At 37.5% G+C, this 22454-nt stretch overlaps 1 protein-coding gene across 1 annotated transcript in view; it reads right to left on the reverse strand.

Annotated features, from left to right (window-relative positions):
* Window positions 1–5219: 5219 nt before the first annotated feature.
* Window positions 5220–22454, reverse strand: part of LOC103203097 (myosin-4) — a 24166-nt gene continuing 6931 nt past the window's right edge. The window contains exons 13-38 of the mRNA XM_007948059.1: window positions 22341–22454; window positions 20521–20830; window positions 18843–18913; window positions 18237–18324; window positions 18036–18153; window positions 17565–17688; window positions 17337–17473; window positions 16959–17214; window positions 15824–16066; window positions 15374–15550; window positions 15004–15149; window positions 14642–14732; window positions 14160–14549; window positions 13354–13480; window positions 12802–12920; window positions 12480–12676; window positions 10706–10889; window positions 10460–10625; window positions 10230–10354; window positions 9656–9964; window positions 8844–9047; window positions 7300–7425; window positions 7039–7209; window positions 6653–6757; window positions 6455–6550; window positions 5220–5372 (exon numbers count right to left, since the gene is read on the reverse strand). Coding sequence (XP_007946250.1) covers window positions 5220–5372; window positions 6455–6550; window positions 6653–6757; window positions 7039–7209; window positions 7300–7425; window positions 8844–9047; window positions 9656–9964; window positions 10230–10354; window positions 10460–10625; window positions 10706–10889; window positions 12480–12676; window positions 12802–12920; window positions 13354–13480; window positions 14160–14549; window positions 14642–14732; window positions 15004–15149; window positions 15374–15550; window positions 15824–16066; window positions 16959–17214; window positions 17337–17473; window positions 17565–17688; window positions 18036–18153; window positions 18237–18324; window positions 18843–18913; window positions 20521–20830; window positions 22341–22454 — 4347 coding nt within the window. The remainder of the gene's footprint in view (window positions 5373–6454; window positions 6551–6652; window positions 6758–7038; window positions 7210–7299; window positions 7426–8843; window positions 9048–9655; window positions 9965–10229; window positions 10355–10459; window positions 10626–10705; window positions 10890–12479; window positions 12677–12801; window positions 12921–13353; window positions 13481–14159; window positions 14550–14641; window positions 14733–15003; window positions 15150–15373; window positions 15551–15823; window positions 16067–16958; window positions 17215–17336; window positions 17474–17564; window positions 17689–18035; window positions 18154–18236; window positions 18325–18842; window positions 18914–20520; window positions 20831–22340) is intronic.

Below are 22454 nucleotides of genomic sequence, written 5' to 3' on the forward strand. Positions count from 1 at the left end.
AGAAGCCACCTGCCGCTGAGGCCCATCTCCTGGGCTAGTGGAGTAGGAAGGTGGAGAGGCGAGATGAGGGGGTTCACATGGAGGCTAGGACTGGCCAGGTAATGTTGGGCTCTTGCTGCTCCCAGGGGGTGGTAAGCCCCAAGCACCCCCAACCCCTGCGGGTAGAGAATGGGATCCTGCCTTGTCCTTGCACCCTGAGATGTGCTGGGGAAGCCAGATGGTGACAAGCGACTAGGGGACACCTGCCCCAAAGTTGAAGCAAGGCTCCTACTGTTGCATAACCCTGATTTTTGCATAAAGACCTAGTCTTTATATATGGATGTATATGTTCTTTATATAAACCTGTATATATGTATTGGATATATTTTCTCCCAACCTGTGACTTGTCTTTTTCATATCCTTAATGGTGTTTTGATGAGGAATAATTTCAATTTTGATGGGGACACATATACCCCACCCCTTTTTTTTCTTTTATATTAAGTGCTTGTTGGGAAACTATTTCTTCCTTAGTGTTTCAGAAATTTTGCTCAAGATCTTTTCCAGTGTTTTCTTCTAGAAGATTCATAATGTTAGCATTCACATTTAGATCTGTGTCCATATGGGTTAATTATTGTATATGGTGTGAAGTATGGGTCAGATTTATTTTTTTTCCCGTACAATATCTAATCAATCCAGCCTTATTTATCGAAAAGACTTCCCTTTCCACATGAAATTTCTCTGGCAACTTAGTGAAAAGTTGTTTTCCTATATATAATTGATCTTCTTCTACACTCTTTATTCCTCTCTCCTCTGTTCCCTTATGCTAATGCCACACTGTCTTAATTACTGTAGTTTTATGATGTGTTTTAAAATCTGATTGTGTAATCCCTCCAATTTTCTACTTCTTTTCCTTTATATTTGCACATACATTTTCATATATGCTTGCTAATTTCTACCAAAATAAAAGCTGGGTGGGATTTTGATTGAGGTTGGATTACATTAAATCTTTAGATCAATTTGTAGACAATTGATAGACTTACGATATTGAGCTGTCCAATTCATAACGTTGTTGTTGTTGTTATGTGCCATCGAGTCAGACCCGACTCATAGCGACCCCTCCTTGGGTTTCCGAGGCAGTATCACTACGGAAGTAGTTTGCCCCATCTTCCTTCCGAGGAGTGGCTGGTGGGTTTGAACTTCCAGCCTTCTGGTTAGCAGTCAAGTGCCTTAGACACTATGCTACCAGAGCTCAAAATCCTTCTCTCCACCCCCCCACACATTTATTTAGATCTTTAATTTATCTCAGCCATGTTTTCAATGTAGAGGCTATTTTTAAAAAACATTTTTGTTAAGGTTGTTCCAAGGGTATTTGTATGTGTGTGCTGCTATTGTAATTTGTATTGATTTTTAAATATCATTTTCCAGTTGTTTGCTGCTATTATAAAAAAATAACAATTGATTTTAATATATTGATCTTGTGGTTTAAAATATTCTCAATTTTCTTCTTGGATTAAGAAGTTTATGTGATAGATTTATTTAAATGATCTATGTATGTAATCGTGTATTTGCAAATAAAGACACTTTCACTTCTTTTCTCTCAATCTTAGTGCCTTAAAAAAAATTTTTTTTGCCTCGTTGTGTTAGCTAGGACCTACAGTGCAAAGAGGTGAGAGTGAACATGCGCTCTTTACCACAATTTTAAGCAGAAAGTTCCACTATTTCATCCCGAAGGATGATGTTTTGTCTGTGTTTCTTTTGTAGATGCCTTTTACTAGGTTGAGCAAGTTCCCTTTTATTGCTAGTTTACTGAGAGTTTTTATCATGAATGGATGTTGAATATTGTCAGGTGCTTTTACTGCATCTACTGTGATGATCTTATGATTTTCCCTTTTATTCTATTAATGTGATATAGTACATTGATTTTTGAATACTAAACCAATCTTGCATTTCTATGATGGATCTCACTTTATTATTATTTTCATATATTGTTAGGTTTGGTTTGCCAATATTTTATAAAGGACTTTTTGTATCCATGAATGATATTTGACGATACTTTTATTTTCTTGTAATATTCTTGTCAGATTTTTGTTTTTTCTGCTCTCATTAAATGAGTCAGGAAAGTTTCCTTCTTCTGTTTTCTGAAGGAGTTTGTATAAGATTGATATTATTTCTTCCCTAAATGTTTGATATAGTTTCTCAGAGAAACCATCTGGGACTGAGTTTTCTTTGGGGGTAGATTTAAAATTATTAATTCAATGTATTTAACACATAATGGACTATTTACATTTTCTAAATTTTTGTGTGTCACTTTTAGTATTTTATATAAATCTAGAATAGCCATTGGGAGATGGCCACCCATCTAAATAGGGACAGTAAATAATGTCCATGGCCTACAGGGGCCTTCCTCTTTTTTTAACCCTCTCTTTTACCTTTTATTACCCTCTTTCCTTTCTTGATCTCTGTCCATGCTATATGGCATGCACACATGGCTGTCCAGGTAGTATATTAAACCTGGGAGAGAGGGTTCCTCTTTCATGGTGTGAGATGGGACATACTTGGATGCGAACATAAGATCACATCCTGAGATGGGAGCCTAACTTAGGGGAAACTTGGCTGATGAGGATATTTGCTGTTATCTCTGTGAGTAAGAAACAAATGTTGACCACACCATTAGAATATTGTCTATTCTGTGCTCTGCTCAAACGGTCTTCATTAAGAACTTGTGAATATGACACATTGCAGCATTCTGTCTGTCACCATTAAGTATAATGTTAGATCAAGGTTTTTTGCATATGCTCTTTATCAAGTTGAGGAAGGACCCATCCATTTCTATTTTTCTGAGTTTTTTATTTTTTAAGCAGGGATATTTGTTGAATTTTGTCACCTGTTTTTTCTGTATCAATTAATATGATCATGTGATTTTTCTTATTTAGGCTTTTGCTTTTTTAATATTAACCAACTTTGCATCCTTTTAATAAATGCTACTTGGTTATGGTATATAATTCTTTTAATATATTGCTCAATTCTGTTTGCTAAATTTTATTAAGGACTTTTGCATCCATATTTGTGATGAATTTTGACTTTTTTTTTTTTATGCTTTATCTTGTTTTGGTATCAGGAAGTTAGCAATAATACCCAAATCTCAATGATCCTTCATATAAGTTAAAGAAAAGGTGAAGAGTATTATAAGCAGTCCTAGATAATGGTAGATAAGGACTTTGTTATAATAGGTAAGGAAATAAGTCAACAAATCTTCTAGTCTGTGACAAGATAAGGAAGAAATATTAACCAGAATAGTTTTGATCTAAATCCTTGCTACTTTAATCAGGGAACTAAGAATAACTGACTCATATATAATGGACTCCATTCTCAACTTTCTACATAACCAATTATTTAAATAGTTAGGAGGTAGAATGATAAAGCAATTACCTGGTTCTTTTGAAGTCAATAGATTAACTCTACAGAGTGTAATTAAAATTTCATAATCAATACCTACTCTGGGCAGGAATATTTCTTTGCTCTTAATTATGGCATAGGTGAAAGATTTCTCATACGTATATTCTTTTAAAAATTCTGTTCTCATGAAGAAAGCTTCTCATTACTAATTAGAATTCTCACACTAGAAATGGAGATTTCCCAAAGCAGTGTCCTCATTAGAAATGGATTTTCACCACTGTCAAAGAATAAACTAGTATTCTATTTTTTTTTTTTTTTTTTTTACATATCCCCACAATGAAGCTTTAAGAAGATACCAAAGAAAAAAAATCCCCTGGCAATGACTATATTAAAATTGTAGCCATATTCCCTTTCTGGATCTTTCTTAAAATATATTTGTTGTTGTTGTTGTTGTTGTTGTTATGTGGTTTCCGAGGCAGTATCACTACGGAAGTAGATTGCCCCATCTTCCTTCCAAAGAGTGGCTGGTGGGTTTGAACCGCCAGCTTTCTGGTTAGCAGTCAAGTGTAAAATATATTAAGTACTGAGAAAAAGAAGGCTTCTTGGTAAGCAGAATTCTATAAAGAAATTGGAAGGTTAACAGGAAGATTAACTAAAAAGTTCTGTCCTTTTTCTTGGAGAGGAAAAAGTTTAGAAGAAAATAATATCCTCCAAAAGGAAATAATATTTATAATGATAAAGTAACTGCAAGGTTTGAATGATGTGACACTGTTTAACTTCTCTAGTGCTTTCCCAACCCTTTCTTTACAGGAATATTAGAACTCTTCTTTGTCATTCATTTCTATCACCATCATCTCTAATTTGGACCACTTCAATGGCCTTCTAAACTGGTCTTTCTCATCCTATTCCATCCTCCACACTGCTACCAGAATTGTGTCAACTCTCCTTACCACTAAATGTAACCAGTCTGATGCATATCCTAATTCATAGCACTGCATGTGGGGTAGTACCTTTCACAGTCAGGCTTTAACTTCTATCTCTGGCCTCATCTGCTGCCCTCTGCTCATGACACCTATGCTAAACTAATCTGTACTCTCATGTCTGTTTTCTTGGAATGCCCATCCTCTCTTCTTTTTCATCTGATAACTGTCTTGCCATTTTTTAGGAGCCAGCTCATAGTTTCCTTTGAGAAGCCCTATGGATTACCCAGTTTAGCAGCTTCCTTTATGTATTGCCACACTTTGCTTTCATACTTTTATCAGAGGGCATATGCTGTACCATAATCTGTTTGAATTTCTGTCTCCTCCACTAGGTAGAGATTCTTGAAGGCAGGACAGATTGTCATATTCTTGGTGCCTGTTTCTGTACCAGATACATACTTGGTACTCAATAAAATCGGCTGAATGGAACTGAGAGTCTATTAATCAACTTTGCATCCTCTCAGAGAACTTTATTTCATTTGCCCTCTATCAAACTTTTTTCACTGCCCACATTTATTTTTGTCATCATCTCTGATTGCTCACAGTAGAAACTTAACAGGTGTTGAATAAACGAACTTGTTCTAGTAAAACCCCTAGTAAACTGTGTTGCCAACAGGCTGATTCCTACGATACCATTCCTAGAGGACAGAGTGGAACTGCCTCACAGGATTTCCAAGGCTGTAAATCTTTATGGAAGCAGACTGCCACATCTTTCTCCCACTGTTCTTATAAAGTTTTTGACTAATAGGGTGTTTTTAGATTGCAAAATTCTCTGCGTATTTTATTTCCTTGATATTACAAGACAGTGACCAAGAACTTCACATTTTGCGCATTTCTTTGGTCAACATTCAGTATTACACTGAATTACTCTTCACTTATGACTTTTGTGTGAACTTCCCGACTCTTCACTCGCAGCTTGTTGACCTGGGACTCGGCAATGTCAGCCCGTTCCTCAGCCTCCTCGAGTTCGTGTTGGATCTTGCGGAACTTGGCAAGGTTGACATTAGATTGTTCCTCCTGAGAACAGAAATTCATTTGAGAGAACAAGAAAATGTTACATTTTCTGATTTTTACTGCTTCTGCTACTAACTTAGATATAATATTTGCTTCCAGGATGAGGAAACAAATGATTATGTTATATGGTGACATAGTTTTTGTAAGGCAGAGCATCCCAGAAACTCACTTGTATCAGTGAGTGGGCTTATAACTCCCCTCCCAACTCCCTTTCCCCTGGCTCTCTTCCTGGAGAGCTTAAAATGCTACAGTGACAACAGGGAGAGTTTCAGGTATCTGAATTAATCTTTTTTCTCTAGAATAAACTTTGTGTAGTGATGGTATTGAGTGCAGAGAACCTTAAGGAAGGTTTCAGAATTAACAAGACAAGAATGATAATGTCAGTCACATTAAAAAATAAATTTTAAAAAAGCAGCTGTTGCATTGTGGTAAATTGTGGTCAATGACATGAGACAAAGTATATGTGAACTGCTGTATGAAAAGTGAATTTGCTCTGTAAATCTTCACCCAAATCAAAATAAAATTAAAAAAAAAAAAAAAAGCAACCATTCCTGAGATGGATTTGTTATTAAGTTAAAGAGGCTTAGACTTCAGAGCACTCATTTGTACAGGCCTGTATATAGACTGAGAATTGCTGGGAGTTGCAGAGTATTTAAGATAGAGAGGGAACAGGGTTGCAACCAAGAAACATTTCTGTGTTAACATGTGTGGAAAATTTCTTAGAAGGGCTCAGAAGAAATTAATCTGAAACTCTAAGACTCTGGTAATTTGTGATAATTTTTTCTCATTCTGAATGTTGTTGTTGTTATGTGTTGGATCTGACTCATAGCGACCCCTCCTTGGGTTTCCGAGGCAGTATCACTACAGAAGTAGATTGCCCCATCTTCCTCCCGAGGAGTGGCTGGTGGGTTTGAACTGGTAATTTGTGATAATTTTTTCTCATTCTGAATAGATATTAATTTCTATAACTAATTTTGTGCTCATAGTTTTGTGTTCCTTGCCTTAGAAAAGGCCCCTTAAGTTGTGTCAGGCTCCACAAAAACCTGGATCTGCTCTTGAACTTTTCTCACTATGAAAATACTTACAGCCTCTTCAGCTTGTCTCTTGTATGCTTTAACCTTGCTTTGTAATTTGTCCACTAAGTCCTGCAACCGGAGAACATTCTTGCGGTCCTCCTCAGTCTGAAAGAAGTAGCAAATAGATAGTATTATTATTTGAACACAACTCATCATTTTTATTTTCTTAAAAGAAATAGGCCTGGAAAATAAGAAAAGGCTGGTCACCTGATAAGTGAGTTCCTTCACTCTTCTCTCGTGTTTGCGAAGACCTTTGACAGCTTCAACATTGCGCTTCTGTTCATTTTCAACCTCATTTTCAAGCTCCCTTACCTGGAAGAAAACAAAGGTGCTTAGCAATTTGGCTATAACTAGCCACATGCTCTGGTAGCATAGTGGCTAAAGCACTCGACTGCTAACCAGAAGGCTGGCGGTTCAAACCCACCAGCCACTCCTCGGAAGGAAGGTTGGGCAATCCTACTTCCGTAGTGATACTGCCTTGGAAACCCAAGGAGGGGGTTTCTATGAGTCAGGGCCGACTCGATGGCACGTAACAACAACAACAACAGACACATGAAAAGGCTGGCAATTGAATGAAGTGGTGGAGGACCCACCCTGGCCTCCAGTTTCTGGATCTGCTTCTTGCCCCCCTTCAGGGCCAGCTGCTCAGCCTCATCCAGACGGTGCTGCAGATCCTTCACTGACTGTTCCAGGTTCTTTTTCATCCGCTCCAGGTGGGCGCTGGTGTCCTGCTCCTTCTTTAGCTCCTCAGCCATCATGGCTGCCTAGTTACCAATAAAACAAAATCAGTTAAGAGAGGTGATATGGCACATCAGCATTCAAGTTTGACCACCATGGTGATGTCTTCCACTCACATCGGTGATGGCCTTCTTGGCCTTCTCTTCTGCATTGCGTGCTTCCTGGATAATGTCTTCCATCTCTCCCTGTATTTGGGAAATGTCTGTTTCCAGCTTCTTTTTGGTGTTGATTAGACTGGTGTTCTGTTTCAAATTAGTGGGGGAGAAAAAAAAGAATAGAGATGTATTTAATTATAAATATTCACATTGTCATTTTAACAAGTATATATGTCATAAGTTGTTGGTCATAATAAGTGGTGTTCAAAATAAAAACCAAATCAGAAGTTAATTCTAAGATTATATCTTCTTTTCTCTCTTTGCATATCTCTGTTAATAAAAATTAATTTAATATTAATACTAAACATACTTGATTAATATCAGTGGGTGCTTGTAAGCATAAAGAATAACCCAAATAATTTTAAGGCATTAGCATATAGCACCGCATAACTCATGAAATCTGTTGCAGAATAACTCTTTAAAGTGTTAAAGAGTAAAGATGTCACTTTGAAGACTAAGGTGCATCTGACCCACGCCATAGTATTTTCAGTCACTTTATATGTAAAGGGAGCTCTGGTGGTGTAGTGTATAAGGCATTTGACTGCTGACCAGAAGAAGATGCTTCCAGGTCAGCAGCAACTTCCATAGAGATATCACCTTGGAAACCCAGGGAAAGGTCGCTATGAGTCAGAATCAACTCGATGGCAGTGAGTTTTTTTGTTTTGTTTGTTTGTTTTTTGAGTTTATATGCATATGAGAACTGGACAATGAATAAGGAAGACTACAGAAGAATCGATGCTTTTGAAATGTGGTGTTGGCAAAGAATATTGAATGTACCATGGACTGCTAGAAGAATGAACAAATTTGTCTTGGAGCAAGTATAGATGGAATGCTCCTTAGAAGCAAGAAGGGCCAAATTTCGTCCCTCATACTGTAGAGGGTCAGTGAAAAAGGGGAAGACTCTCAACACGATGGATTGACACAGTGGCTGCAATGATGGGCTCAAGCATGGCAACAATTTATGAGGATGGCACAGGACTGACCAGGCAGTGTTTCATTCAGTTATACATAGGCTCGCTATGAGTTGAAACTGGCTCAATGACACCTAACAATGTGAAGTTGAACTTAAAATTTCTGCTTATATCCCATGAAGATAGCCTTATGTGCATAAGTGATATGTAAGTGCATTTGGCAGCCTATTCTGTTTCCTCTATTTTATTTGCCTATCTATTTGAGCTTAGAGTTGCAAAAGACAAGATGTCTGACAATGTTGTGTATGTATGTGTATGATTATTAATAGGTGGTCTTCTGTGGTTCTCTGTGAAAGTTTCTAGAACTCTAGATTATCTCTAATCAACATGATTATGCCAACCCCAAAATATATGTATGAGTCAGCTAGGGCCCAGTATCAACCGTTGACACTCTGTATATTCACTCTATATATTTTTCAGAACTCTAGGAAGGGGCCAGTGCCAAGATGCTCATTACTTCATAAACAGTCTTATCTTCTCAAATAGTCTTCAGCTTTAGGGAGTATAAAACTAAACTATAATCCAGAACCTCACCTGGGTGTGCAGGAGTTGCACACGCTCACTGGCATCCAAAAGCTCTTGTTCTGCCACCTTCCTGCTCCTCTCAGTCTGTTCCAGGGATTCTCTTAGCTCCTCAACCTCGGCCTGCAGTAGGTTAGCTCTGCGCTCAACCATAGCTAGTTGCTCTTTAAGGTCATCTTGGCCTCTGATGGCATCATCCAAGTGTAACTGAGTGTCCTACAGAGACAGAGAAAAGACTCTTACTCATGCTCCAGTTAAAATGAATACAAATGTAGGGTCATGTACATACTTAGGTCTCAATAACTTAGGGTATGATTAGGTAGGAACAATCTGTAACTACCTTTTAATGATATATTCTTTGAAGCCTAGGGCAGCTCTACTCAAAAGAACACAATGTGATATTACTTTAGATCCTGAATCATAGGAAAATACCATGGCCAAATTTACAGAATTTTGGATCAGGAATGTATCCTTAGAGATAAGCTTGTTAAACCTATTTATTTATTTATTTAATAAATAACTTCAGGTAAATAAATGATTTTAGCAATGTTATGTAGCTAAACTCTCTAGTCACTTCCTCTTTCTCCCCATCCCTCAATGCTCTGTTTCTCTTCAGATAACAAAGTAAATTTTACCCTGAAACTTCCAGAATTAAATTTTCTTTCAATTATATGCATATATCAATCTACTACTATATGTTTGCAACCTAAAGTTGCAAAAGAAAAAAATGTCTGACAGTGTTTATCTGTAGTTTATTGATAGCATATAATCCTAAAATACTAAAATCTGAGTTATATGACATCATGTGTGTTTGCCCAACATACCTTCAGTATTCCTTGTGTGTTTCTAAGATTCCTTATTGCCTCAGCAGCCTGGCGGTTGGCATGGTTCAACTGGATTTCCATTTCATTGAGGTCTCCTTCCATCTTCTTCTTGATCCTTAGGGCATCATTCCTGCTCCTGATCTCAGCATCCAGTGTGCTCTGCATTGACTCCACAACTCTGAGATGGTTCCTCTTCAGCTGATCAATTTCTTCATCTTTCTCAGCAATTTTGCGGTCGATCTCAGATTTCACTTGATTTAACTCAAGCTGGACACGAAGAATTTTGCCTTCCTCATGTTCAAGAGATGCCTTAATAGAAGCAGACATTTATGTTACCTCAAGGGTATATATTCTTGTACATTATGATGATTTCTTCAAGGAGGCATTAAAAGAAAACTAGCAACCTTCCATACATCCATAATATAGCCTATTAGTTTTATATTTCCAAGGAACAATTCCATATATCTCAATGTATTGCATATTTTTCCTTTAAGTTTACAACAAAATAGATCTCAAGTGCTATGAAATTTTACAATTTATCTGTGATAAATAGGTGAGTAAATGAAGCATGTACCTCTGCTTCCTCTAGGGCCGCCTGTAGCTCACTCTTCTCTTGATCAATCTGTTTCTTTACTTTCTCCAATTCATGAATATGCTTTCCTCCTTCTGCAATTTGCTCAGTCAGGTCAGAAATCTCCTCTGCAGTTTCAATAAGAAAATAACAAAATTCAGTTGAGAATTTTGAAAAATTAAAAAAGTACCTCGCTACAATTTTTTGGAGATAGAATGATTAGAGAGACTCACGCTGTATGTTCTTATTCTCTCGCTTCAGAGTTTCAAGGTGGTCAAGGGATTCCTCATAAGCATTCTTCACCTTGAACAGCTCAGTGCTGAGAGAACGACTCTCCTTCTGGGAGGCCTCAAGTTCAGCCTGAGTTTCCTCATACTTCTGTTTCCATTCTGCCAGGATCTGTCAGTAAATTGTTATTAAGCCTCCATAACCAAGAATCATACCAACTTCCCCCTAGGGAGACAGTTATTATGGGTTACCTTGTCAAAGTTCCTTTGTTTCTTATCAAGAGCCGCGCAGGCAGCATTCGATCTTTCTACATCAATCATGAGGTCTTCCACTTCATTCTGGAGCCGCTGCTTTGTCTTTTCAAGGGAAGCACATTTGGCATTCACAGCTTCCACATGCTCCTCAGCATCCTGCAGACGCTGGGCCAGCTTCTTCCTGAAGAGTTAGTGTGAATGACCAAGTGCAGAATCAGAGTTACCACAGGGAATTTTATAAAGCAGGTGACTAGGAAACCATATTTTCCTCAACATTTTTTTTTTTCCTTTTATGTCCACAATTGTTAAGCTTTTAAAATATAGTTTCTTGGTACCTATTTTATCTCTTCTAGAATTCTGTTTTCTCTAATGACTTGTTATCTTTATCACAGGGGTTGTCAAACATATTTATGATGATGCCACTGTTTGTGTGTGTGTGTGAGAGAGAGAGGCAGGGAGAGAGAGAGAGAGAGAATAAATGAATAAGCCTGAGTAAGCAATGGAAAGATGAGAAGTGATAACCGTGAAGAGGAGGCATATCATCAAAGAATGTTAGTACTGAATAGTATCTTCAAACATTTTCTATGATCCTCTTTACCTTACAGATGAGATAACTGTAGCCCAGAGTGAAATGTTCAAGGTCATACAATTAATCAGTAACTTTCTGGGTTTGGTGATCCTACACAATAAATATTGTCCCATTATGATTGCTAACTAGAAGTCAGCAGTTCAAACCCACCAGCCACTCTGTGGAAGGAAGATGGGGTGATTTACTTCTGTAAAGATTTACAACCTCGGAAACCCAAATGGGTGACGCTAGGAGTCGGAAATAACTTGATGGCAGTGAGTTTGGTTTTTCTTTTTTTATGATGATACTTCCCAAATATTCTCTGAAGTCCTACTCACTGCTCTCTTTACTAGTCAACACTCTTATCTAGAATGTTTCTTCTATAAATTATTGCCCACCCTTCTCCGTTTAACTGTAATAACTACTGAGATAAATCAAATTTAGGAAGCCTTTTTTCACTGGGAATATAGAGTTATTTTCCTCCCATGTATAATGCTCATGAGTTTTATTCCACAATTTGTGTAATTACACTTTGAATAAATCCATTGATTCTGACTTAATTAAATGATAACAGGGTGTGGTAGGTAGTCCTATTTGGGACTTTTCAACATTCCAGTAAGGAAAAAATGGTTATTGTTAATTATAGCATTCATAACAATGTACCAACCCAACCAACCAACCCACTGCCGTGAAGTTGGATCTGACTCATATAGCCTCCTTGGGTTTCTGAGGCAGTGTCACTACGGAAGTAGACTGCCCAAACTTCCTTCTGAGGAGTGGCTGGTGGGTTTGAACCTCCAGCCTTCTGGTTAGCAGTCAAATGCCTTAGGCACTACGCTACCAGAACTCCTAACAATGTGCCAGATGGTCTCAACTATCTCTATTTTTTTCTTATATTAAGGGAAATTAATTCTACTTAATTCATAATGGGTATGCTGATAATTAGTAATTTATCTTGGTAGAAAGAAATTTAAGATGCTGTATTAATAGACCATAATGGGAGGAGGGATCTCATCTTGTCTCACTCTTTACTTGACATACATTGGGCTGTAAAAATAACATGTTGGAACCTGCCACTCTACAATCAAATAGGCTGAAATCCTTCACTTATCCTTATGTCTAGAATATTCCCTTTTCTCTCTAATTTTCCTTGAGTGTTTTGTAACTTTTCTTTCTTTCTTCCCTCTCACTGGAAATCCATACTTGGCCTCCTCCAGCTCCTCTGTGCGATGAATGGCATCCGTCTCATATTTGGTCCTCCACTGGGCAACCTCACTGTTGGCCTTAGACATTGCCCTCTGAAGCTCAGCCTTGGCTTCCTGCTCCTCTTCATATTGTTCCCGTAGCAGGTCACAGTCATGACGAGCTGACTGTAGGGCATGTGCCAGGGCATTCTTGGCCTAGATCAACCAAAACATGTGTGATATATTTATCTTCCAATCATTGATATTGTCCATGTGAAGTTCAATGGTGGGTCATGCTGTTCAGTTTAAGCAACTGACAGTATCAACTGGAGAATTCTCACCTTAGAATCCTCTTCTAGTTGCCTCTTTAATTCCTCGATCTGTTGTGTAAATGCTTGTTTACCTCGGGAGAGTTGAGAAACCAGAGCATCTTTCTCATCTAGCTGTCGTGAAAATTCTCCTGTGGAAGACAAAACATGAACAATTTAGTTCTGTTGTCTGGGAAAAGAAAAAGTTTTTTAAAATAAGAATATTAGACTCCCTTATTTCACATGATAAAAATGTTGAGTTTATTTATTTAATGTTGAGTTTATTTCTTACTTTTTCAAAAATTTCTGAGCTTTCTTTGATATTTTAGGAGTTAAGTTTTTTTTTTTTTTTTGAGTAATGCTAAGATAACAAAAGTGTCCTCAGCCCAGAGAGCTTAATTTTTTCTCCTAATTATTGCTTATAGTCATTACTTTTGACCATCCCACTAAAAAGATGAAGGAGTAAGTAAGGAATGATAAGTGCGCGTGCTTGTCTATCTGTGCTTGCTATGATAGATAAAAATAGGTGGAGGTTCTCCTCTCCTTCTTCACCTCTCTAGAGGCTGCTCATACTCATTCACTGACCTGATTCGGTGTGTAAACGTGCCTTCTGGATAGACAACTCATTTATTAAACGTTGTTGCTCTTCTTCCTTTGTTTTCACTTCACTAAGCTGGTCCTCTAGGCTGCGGCACATTTTCTCGAGGTTTCCCTGTGGTGGCAGATAGAAAAAGAAAATGGCAATACATTTCTATTTGGAGATCTATAACTGCTTGTGGAAAGGTGCCGAGTTTCTATCTACTTCAAAGCCCTGCGGAGTACTTTGGAAGTAGTAGAGGTATGTAATTTTTGGCTAAATGAATGAGTGAGTGGAAGTTAGATTACTTTCTTTTGGAAAACATGAACGTTATTTAAATTCTGCCTTGCATAGAGTATAGGAGCTCTGGTGGTGTAGTGCCTAAGACCTGACTGCTAACCAGGAGGCTGAGAGTTCAAACCCACCAGCCACTCCTCAGAAGGAAGATTGGGCAGTCTATTTCCATAGTGATACTGCCTCGGAAACCCAAGGAGGGGTGGCTATGAGTCGGATCTGACTCAACAGCAATGAGTTCGGTTTTTGTTTTTTTGTAGAATATGTTTTTTACATAAGTATGCTTTTCTTGTAATTGTATTATTTCTTCGTAACAGTGACAAAGTTTAAAGTGATTTCCACAAATAAGATAAGAAGACAGAAATGATTCAATTTAATACAATGATGCCTATGAGGAACGATTTTTAAAGTTGAGATGACACCTAAATTTTGTGCAGTTAGACTAGAAACCCGCATATATACACTTGATCATTCTGCATCATTACAAAAAGAGAAGAAAAGGGGACAAGTCAATAAAGACCTTGGCTTTGGAGACAGTCTCCATGTTACTAGCAAGGTCATCAATCTCCATCTTCAGTTCGCTCTTCTCCTTCTCCAGCTTCTGTTTGACCCTCTGCAGGTTGTCAATCTGTTCCCCGAGCTCAGCCATGCTGTCCGCGTTCTTCTTCCGAAGAGCAGCTGCAGTGGCCTCATGCTGCAGGGTGGCCTCCTCCAGGTCCCTGCGCATTTTCTGGAACTCAGCCTCTCTCTTCTTGTTCATCTCAATCTGGGCTGAAGTTGCCCCTCCAGCTTCTTCCAGTCGCTCACTGATCTCCTCCAGTTCCCGGGAGAGGTCAGAGCGCTGCTTCTCGGCTTTGGCCCGGGAGGCCCGTTCTGCCTCGATTTCCTCCTCCAGTTCCTCAATGCGGGCCTGGGATCAAGTGTTGTGTAAACATTAATATAAATTCATGGCAATCTGGGTTCCTGTAATGATGCCCAGAAAAGGTGGAGGTTATGCCTTACTTGTAACTCCTTGATTTTCTTCTGCAGCTGCATAGCAAGGGCCTGTTCATCTTCAATCTTGCTTTGCAGATTGCTCATTTCAAACTCTTTCCTATTAGAGGAGCAACACATTAGCTTACAGTGAATTCTCTTACCAGCCGTCTTTTGTATGTATAATCAAATGTCTTTATACCCCTGGTATTGGGAAGTGAGTAGTACATTCTTTAAAGTGAATAATATGCCAGTTTCATCAACTAACAAAGCCAGAGATGTCCTTAAGCATTCTTGGCATGCATTGAAATAATATTTTAGAGACATATTAAAACATATTCTATCTGAATTGTCAATAATAAGCAAGAATAATTGAATTATATCATACTTACTTTTTGAGTTTCTCATCAAGTTGCTGTTTGTCATTTTCGATATCCATTGTGGATTCTTGGGCCAATTTTAGGTCACCCTCCAGTTTTCTCTTGGCTCTTTCTAAGTCCATGCGAAGTTTCTTTTCTTGTTCCAGAGACCCTTCAAGCTATATTTGTAATGGATTGTAGTTATTTGATTTTTAACCCCTGAGCTCTATGGCACTAGCCTTTAAACATAAGCAAGGAAATTTTAAAAGGTATAATAAATAGCATGAGATTTGAGTTGTCATTTATAAAACCAGTAGATGAAGGTTTGTGAACATCGGTGATGGTTTCATGCTATAACTGTTTATTTCTTCTTAAGGGAAAACATTTTGTTTTTCAAACTCACGTCATCCACTTGCTGCTCCAGCTTGGTTTTAGCTTTGGTTAGGGTGTTTACTTTGTCTTCCTCTGCCTGTAGGTCATCCAGGGTCTGTTGGTGGGCCTCTTGAAGGGCTTTCTTCTCCTTGGTCAGCTTTGCGATGTTTTCATCCAGGTTTGCCATCTCCTCTGTGAGGTTTTTCACCTTTTTAGTTTTTAAGAGATGATAGGAATATAAATGACACATCCTGTTATCTTGAAAAACATGGTAAATTTTTAGAACAATGTCAGTCTGAGGAAGAAGTTAAGCCTATGTGGCTGAAATAAATAAGAGATGATGGTCAAGTTAATAGACAAAAAATGATTGAGAATAATAAAGGAGATGACATCATATGACATTATTTTGCTTCCTATTCCACAATTTTGATGAACCTTTCAATTACAATACTTTAGTGAAATGTTAGTACTTGATTTGTACCTTGTTCTCTGTGGCATGTTTTTCCTTTTCAACCTTGGCCAGTGTCAGCTCAAGGTCATCAATGTCTTTCTTGAGCTCTGAACATTCATCCTCCAGTTTCCTCTTCTTGGCCGTCAGCTCAGCATTGATCTCTTCCTCATCCTCAGCTCTCTCAGTCACCTCTTTGACTTTGGCCTCGAGCTGGATTTTGTTTTTAATTAGTTGTTCACACCTTTCCTCTGCATCAGCCAAGGCATCTGATTCCTAAAGGGTGAAATAAACATTTTCATTTAAGCTATCTATATGTGCAAACATTAATTTATGAAAAGGGAGAAACTTTAATGACTCAGTTTAGTTAACTCATTTGCCAACTTTTAAAAATCAAGTACATAAAATTTTAATAATTTCAATCAATTGATTAAGTATAGTACTAGATTTACTCCAAATATCCACTTGTGGACGGCCAAATTATAAAAACCATCCTTTCAGCAAAAATTTGAAATTTATTAACATCTGCTACGTTGGAAGAGGTGTACATTCATCCTGATACACAGTTTCCTTAACATTTAGGTGGAGGATTAATTTAACTTTTTCTCTGCCCTGATAAAAGAACATAATTTCTATTTTCTGTGCAAAAATATTTAGTAAGGAGAGAATAACTTAGCCTAAGAAAATGTTCTATAAAGAAAAGAAAATGTGTAGGGATATTTTTATGACTTTCCTCACTGATGACTAAAGTATGTATGAATTAATTCATATATTAATATATCCTCTCTGGTAGCATAGTGGCTAAAGCACTTGACTGCTAACCAGAAAGCTGGCGGTTCAAACCCACCAGCCACTCCTCGGAAGGAAGGTTGGGCAATCCTACTTCCGTAGTGATACTGCCTTGGAAACCCAAGGAGGGGTCGCTATGAGTCGGGGCCGACTCGACGGCACATAACAACAACAACAACATTAATATATCCAGCATAGTATGTGACTTTGCATCTATTCCATCTTTAGATGTAAGGCTTAATATTTAGGGAAAGTGAACTGAATTATAAAAAAAATGTTTTAGAGGAATCACTTATTTATAAACCTAAACTTAAAAAATTCTTCAATCTAGTCAGCCAGTATAATAAGATGTGGTAAAACTGAAATATGTAATACTCACAGATTGAACTTGGAGTTGCAAGTCATTTTTCTCTTGCATCAGAGATACCATTTTTTCTTCCAGTTCCTTCCTTTTCGCCTCTGACTTAGCCAGCTCTTCTTTGGTCTTCTCAAAGTCTTCCTTCATGTTGGCCATCTCCTTCTCAGTCTCTGCACTCTTGAGGAGAGGCTTGATCTTGAAATACAGCTTCATCCAGGGCCAGTGCTTCACATTCATGAAGGCACGGACATTGTACTGGATGCAGAAGATAGACTCTCTGTAGGAAAACAAAAAATGATACAAATGAAAAAGAATGTGAAAAGTGTGCATTCAATAAAAGTGATGATCCATTGGATTCAACTTGAAACTGTAGTGAAAGACTTGTGCTTAGTGTCTCACCTCCTCTCCATCATCTTTCTGAATTCCACCCTCATCAGGAACCCTCTGCACCTGGCTTGAGTGCGTGTGATGAGTTGAGCCAGTTTGTCATCTCGCATTTCCTCTAGTGTTCCCAGCAAGCCAGCTTTAAAGAAAACCTGGCCAGGGTACAAGTAAAACGTGTTATTTCTACTCACGAGAAAGTCCAAAAATGAAATTATTATAGATAAAAATTTCTTTTGATAGTACCTTGGTATGACCAAATTTGTACTGAGTGTGGTCAATGTCAATGGACCCTAGAAGTTTCTCAGAAGCCTTCTTGCTGTCAATGAACTGACCCTCTGGGATAGCACTTGCATTTAGAACCTTGTATCTGTCAGAAAAAAAAAAAAATACAAAAATGTAATTTTCTTCTTTAAAAAAAAAAAAAGGTAGAACTCTGGGTAGTCATTAATGAAATGACATACATTGAGTTTTGCAGAGCAAAATGCTATTAAAAAATCAAACAGTGCTTTATCCAAAATAGGAAAGATATAATGAAAAACTTATCATAATATAAACTAGGTCTTCTTTCTTTTACAGTCACTTTCACATAACTTTATTTCAGTTTTCAGGGGAAAATTTGAAAATATTTGAACATGGTGATTTTGATTATGTGATTTTGACATGGACTATGATATTGAAAGGGAAAAATAGAGGATAAACAAAAGGGACACAAACCTCTGTTTGAAGTCTGCATAAAGAATTCTGCTGGGGAATCCCTTCCTACAGATGCGGATGCCTTCAAGCACACCATTACACCTCAGCTGGTGCAGCACGAGTTCATGCTCCATGGCACCTAAAGAAAAAAGACAAGTTTTCTTTATAATAGTTGAATGGGAAGTCATACTAGAGGCTATTTGGATATCAGAAATATCTTACCAGGAGTTTTAGTCTCGTTGGGAATGATACAGCGTACAAAGTGGGGGTGAGTGCTCCTCAAATTGGTCATCAACTTATTTAAATTCTCCTATAAAACCATATGAAACATTTTAAAGTAATTTCTTATTGCATCCATGTGAGAGTCCCTATCAATCATCCATAGTTGATCATGCCACTATTTTGCATTTTAGTGAGCTATCTCAGTGATGGACAAATCAGGAAAGCCAAGAGAAGCCATACAAATAGAGTATAAGGTAGGAAATTATGGGTTACACAAAAACCAGTTAGCATCAGTGTATTATTCTGACAGCCAGTCAGAGAACATTTGCATTGAGACTTTGGTCATGTGGGATAGATTTAACTGAATATAGTGGTTTCAGTTTCCTGTGAAATTTGTTCCATAGCAGATCTCTCAGATTTGAGGCTTAAAAGGAAAATGGTTCATTCATCTTAATGTTTGATTTAAAGGAACACTATAGGTCTTATTTTTGTTAAAATTTTGACAGCATTTTTTTAGTTTGTTAGGACATTACCATTTTTTCTTTCCAGTTATTATTATTATTATTTTATAAAAGTATTCATTTGAAATTCAAGAATATACTGTACCCTGAAAAGAGCAGACACCGTCTGGAAAGAAGAACCCTTCTTCTTGCCACCTTTCTTTCCACCACCACCCTCTGAAAAATGAAATAGAAAATTTAAAATTATTTGCAGCAGCCTTTTTAGTACTATCATACACATGAGGAGTGCTAAAATTCTCCTTGCAATTTAAATTTGCACTCATTCATGTGTGGTACTCTTATCCTCCTTTCCATATCTCTCCTTTTCCAACTATAGAGTAAGAGTGCTTCTATTAAATAAATAAATAAATAAATAAATAAATAAAAAGAGTGCTTCTATTCTATCACCTAGTTAATTGCATAGTGGTTGGGATCTTAAAAGCTTGCAAGTTGCCAGCCTGGGCACAACAATTGGTCTCTATTCACCTGAAGCAACAGAGGAAGAAGGAGAGTCAGGAATAACATTAGGATATAGAATGTGTGGCTAATTGCCTCCAGGAACAACTGCTTCCTTTGTCATGAGGCCAAAAGAACTGGATGGTGCCCGCTATCATCACTGAACATTTTGATCAAAGATTCCACAGGAGAATACTGATTAAAAGGGGGAAAAGGAATGACAGAATTTCAAATTTTTATGGACTCCAGGAATTCTGGAACCATGTAGGGTGGATGAACACCTAAAACTATTGCTCTGAGATTATCTTACTAAACCTGAAAAGAAAACATCCCTGAAGTCTTCTTAAAACCAAATAGTAGTTTAGCATGACTAGTAAAAAATGTCTACTTTGAGCATTATGCTTTTTTAAGAACTATTTATATGGGATCAATTTGGGAATAGCAACTTGAAAGATTAAGGGCAGTGAGTGTATGTTAATAAGGGAGGACTATCCCAGGAAAGGAGGGGGAGAATGGTTGCACAACTTGAAGAATGCAATCAGTGCCACTGAATTTTACATGTACAACGTGTTGAATTGGTGTATGTTTTGCTGTGTATATTTTCAACAACAAAATAAATAAAATTTGGGAAAAAAAAGAAAAAAAATGTAAACTACTCACATTATAGGCATCAGGAAAAAAGATTATGAGTGAAAAGGGTAGATGTTTGTGTGTATGAAAGGAGTATGGGATTGCCCTACTCCAAATCAGCAAAGTCAGTTCCCTGAAGGAAGTGCCCAGGAGGCAAAGTTATAATGCCTCCATGGTGCACTGCCCCCTCTCCAGAGAACAGGCGAGTTGCATGCTTAACTCCAGGTAGATGAGCCTCTGCAGATAAGCCCTATGACCTGCGTTGCTATGCTCCCATATTGTTACTTGCACTTCAAGTCTACTCAAGAGAACAGAACTTTCATTTCCTCAAGCACTAGTGCCCTAACATAGGACTGCTTCATCTTCAACTTAGCAGGATCCTCGAAGAAACAAATACTATTAAAATGGTAGTAATGAGTTATATCTTGAGCAAGTCACTTAACCTTTTTGAGTCTTTCATTTCTCACTGGTGGAGTGAGGTTACTGGAACTGAATGATTCATTCTATCAATTTTTAGTTCTGAAATTTTATGATTTTAGGACAGTGCCACACTTGCTAAATATACTTCCTTTCATTAAATCCACTTTGGTCAGTATTTTCATTGTTAGGTTTTTCTATAACTACATTCTGCCTCAGATAAATAGCGTATTTTTGTGTATGAGTGACTCTTGGAAGATATTGATGCTATTAAATATTACCTGCATCAGCACTTGGTCCCCCAGCAAAGAGGAAAGCCAGAGTCTTCATTGCAGACTTCTGGTACAGCCCAACCACAGTCTCGTTCAGGGGGTCCTTGTTCTTGTCGAGCCAGCCAACAATGTTGTAGTCCACGGTGCCAGCATAGTGAACCAGGGAGAAGTGGGCCTCAGGCTTGCCTTTGGCAGGCTTGGGCTTCTGGAAGTTGTTGGACTTTCCAAGATGCTGTTCATACAGTTTGTTCTTGAAAGAGGTGTCTGTGGCCTTGGGGAACATGCACTCCTCTTCCAGGATGGAAAAGATGCCCATAGGCTATGAGTAGGAAAAGAAGGAATAATTATGAGTCCTTCAGAAAGTTACTCCAATAGTTTCTATACTTGATGAAACTTGAAAATAGTGTTTTAAAAGATTTGGAATGATAAGAATTTAAATAGGCATTTTATTACTTCTGCCACTGAAATGTGAAATGATCATTATTTACCAAGGACATATGGGAAATATGGGCACTAGAAACACCAGACTCGATAAAAAAAAAAAAAAAAAAAAAAAAGTCCATCTATGACATGTGGTAAACTTTATGTTCAAAGCTTAAAATTAAATTCCAAAAGTATCATTTCTAAGTTGAATTCTTTATTGCATAAATGTATATATCTGAATACTTTCTTCCCTACTGACAAAGTAATTTCCTTCACCTCAAACCTAGAAACAAAAAAAGTATGAAGAGAAGAGAGATTATGTATAATGACTAAAAATTATCCATTCCCAGAGGAAAAGTGCATCTGGTGTCGTATCATTAAAACTTTTTGTACTTTAAGCTATGCTCCCGTCGCTGTGAAGTTAAGTGATGATAATTAGGTTTGCCATTTTGCTTTCTAAGCAGATTGACTCTTTTCTGTAGTGAATTTGATAGGAAAGACTGAAAGAAATTTGAACATTGATGATTTCATTTCAGCCACAAATTGTCTTCTAAAAACAATTTTGATGATCCAGAAATTGAAATACTGTAGCAGAATATAAATGCCTTTCCTGAAGATCGTAGTTTTCATGAATAGTGGAAAGATTATATCACTAAATTAAAATATCTCTTTTCCAAGTTGGGAAGACATAAACTGCTTTTACACTCATCTCTTTCATATTTTTACTAGTTTTGACCTAAGTATTTTAAAGTTTTCCTAGATGGCAATTGATTTGCTTCTCCTTCAGACTGCTTAGGGTAAGGTTCAAACATAACCATATACTTTACTGGAATCAATGATCCATTTGAAAATATTTAATGATTGCTTGATGAGTTTGAACATATCTACATTTGATATAATTATTGCTTCGTTCCCTTGATAATGGGGAATTCAGGGCTTATTTTCCGGTAAAGTCATAGAAAGGTATGGTATTGATCTAGTAGTCAACATGAATAGAGAAAGAAGGGCTAACTTACCAATCCTTGAGGCATCTTGACATATCCTGCCTTGATATATATGAAGAATAATATGTGTACAATACACCATTATAGGTACCTTACCATAGGGCTAATTAGAATAGTAGAGGACGAACTGTAATTTCACCCTTTTCTCTCATATGCATGAAATCTCATAAGAATAAAAGTGAAGAAGAATGAAATTATTAGAGGGATAATTGAATCTGTGTGTGTGTGTGTGTGTGTGCATGTTTAGCCATTTTTCTACAAACTGCTGTACTTTATTTCATTAGTAACAGATCACTAAACAGCACTGCTCTGAGACTCATTCTTTGAGATTTGGAATTGCAGTTAAGCTTAGGGGTGGACGATTTCTTTTTCATGTTTTGAAGGCATGAAAATTAAACAGACCTTCTCAATGAGCTCAATGCAGGCAGCCAGGTCCATCCCGAAGTCAATGAACTCCCACTCGATGCCTTCCTTCTTGTACTCCTCCTGCTCCAGCACGAACATGTGGTGGTTGAA

This window comes from Orycteropus afer, unplaced genomic scaffold (genome assembly GCF_000298275.1).
Source record: "Orycteropus afer afer isolate SDZICR_OR568_19922 unplaced genomic scaffold, OryAfe1.0 scaffold00199, whole genome shotgun sequence".
Classification (NCBI taxonomy): domain Eukaryota; kingdom Metazoa; phylum Chordata; class Mammalia; order Tubulidentata; family Orycteropodidae; genus Orycteropus; species Orycteropus afer.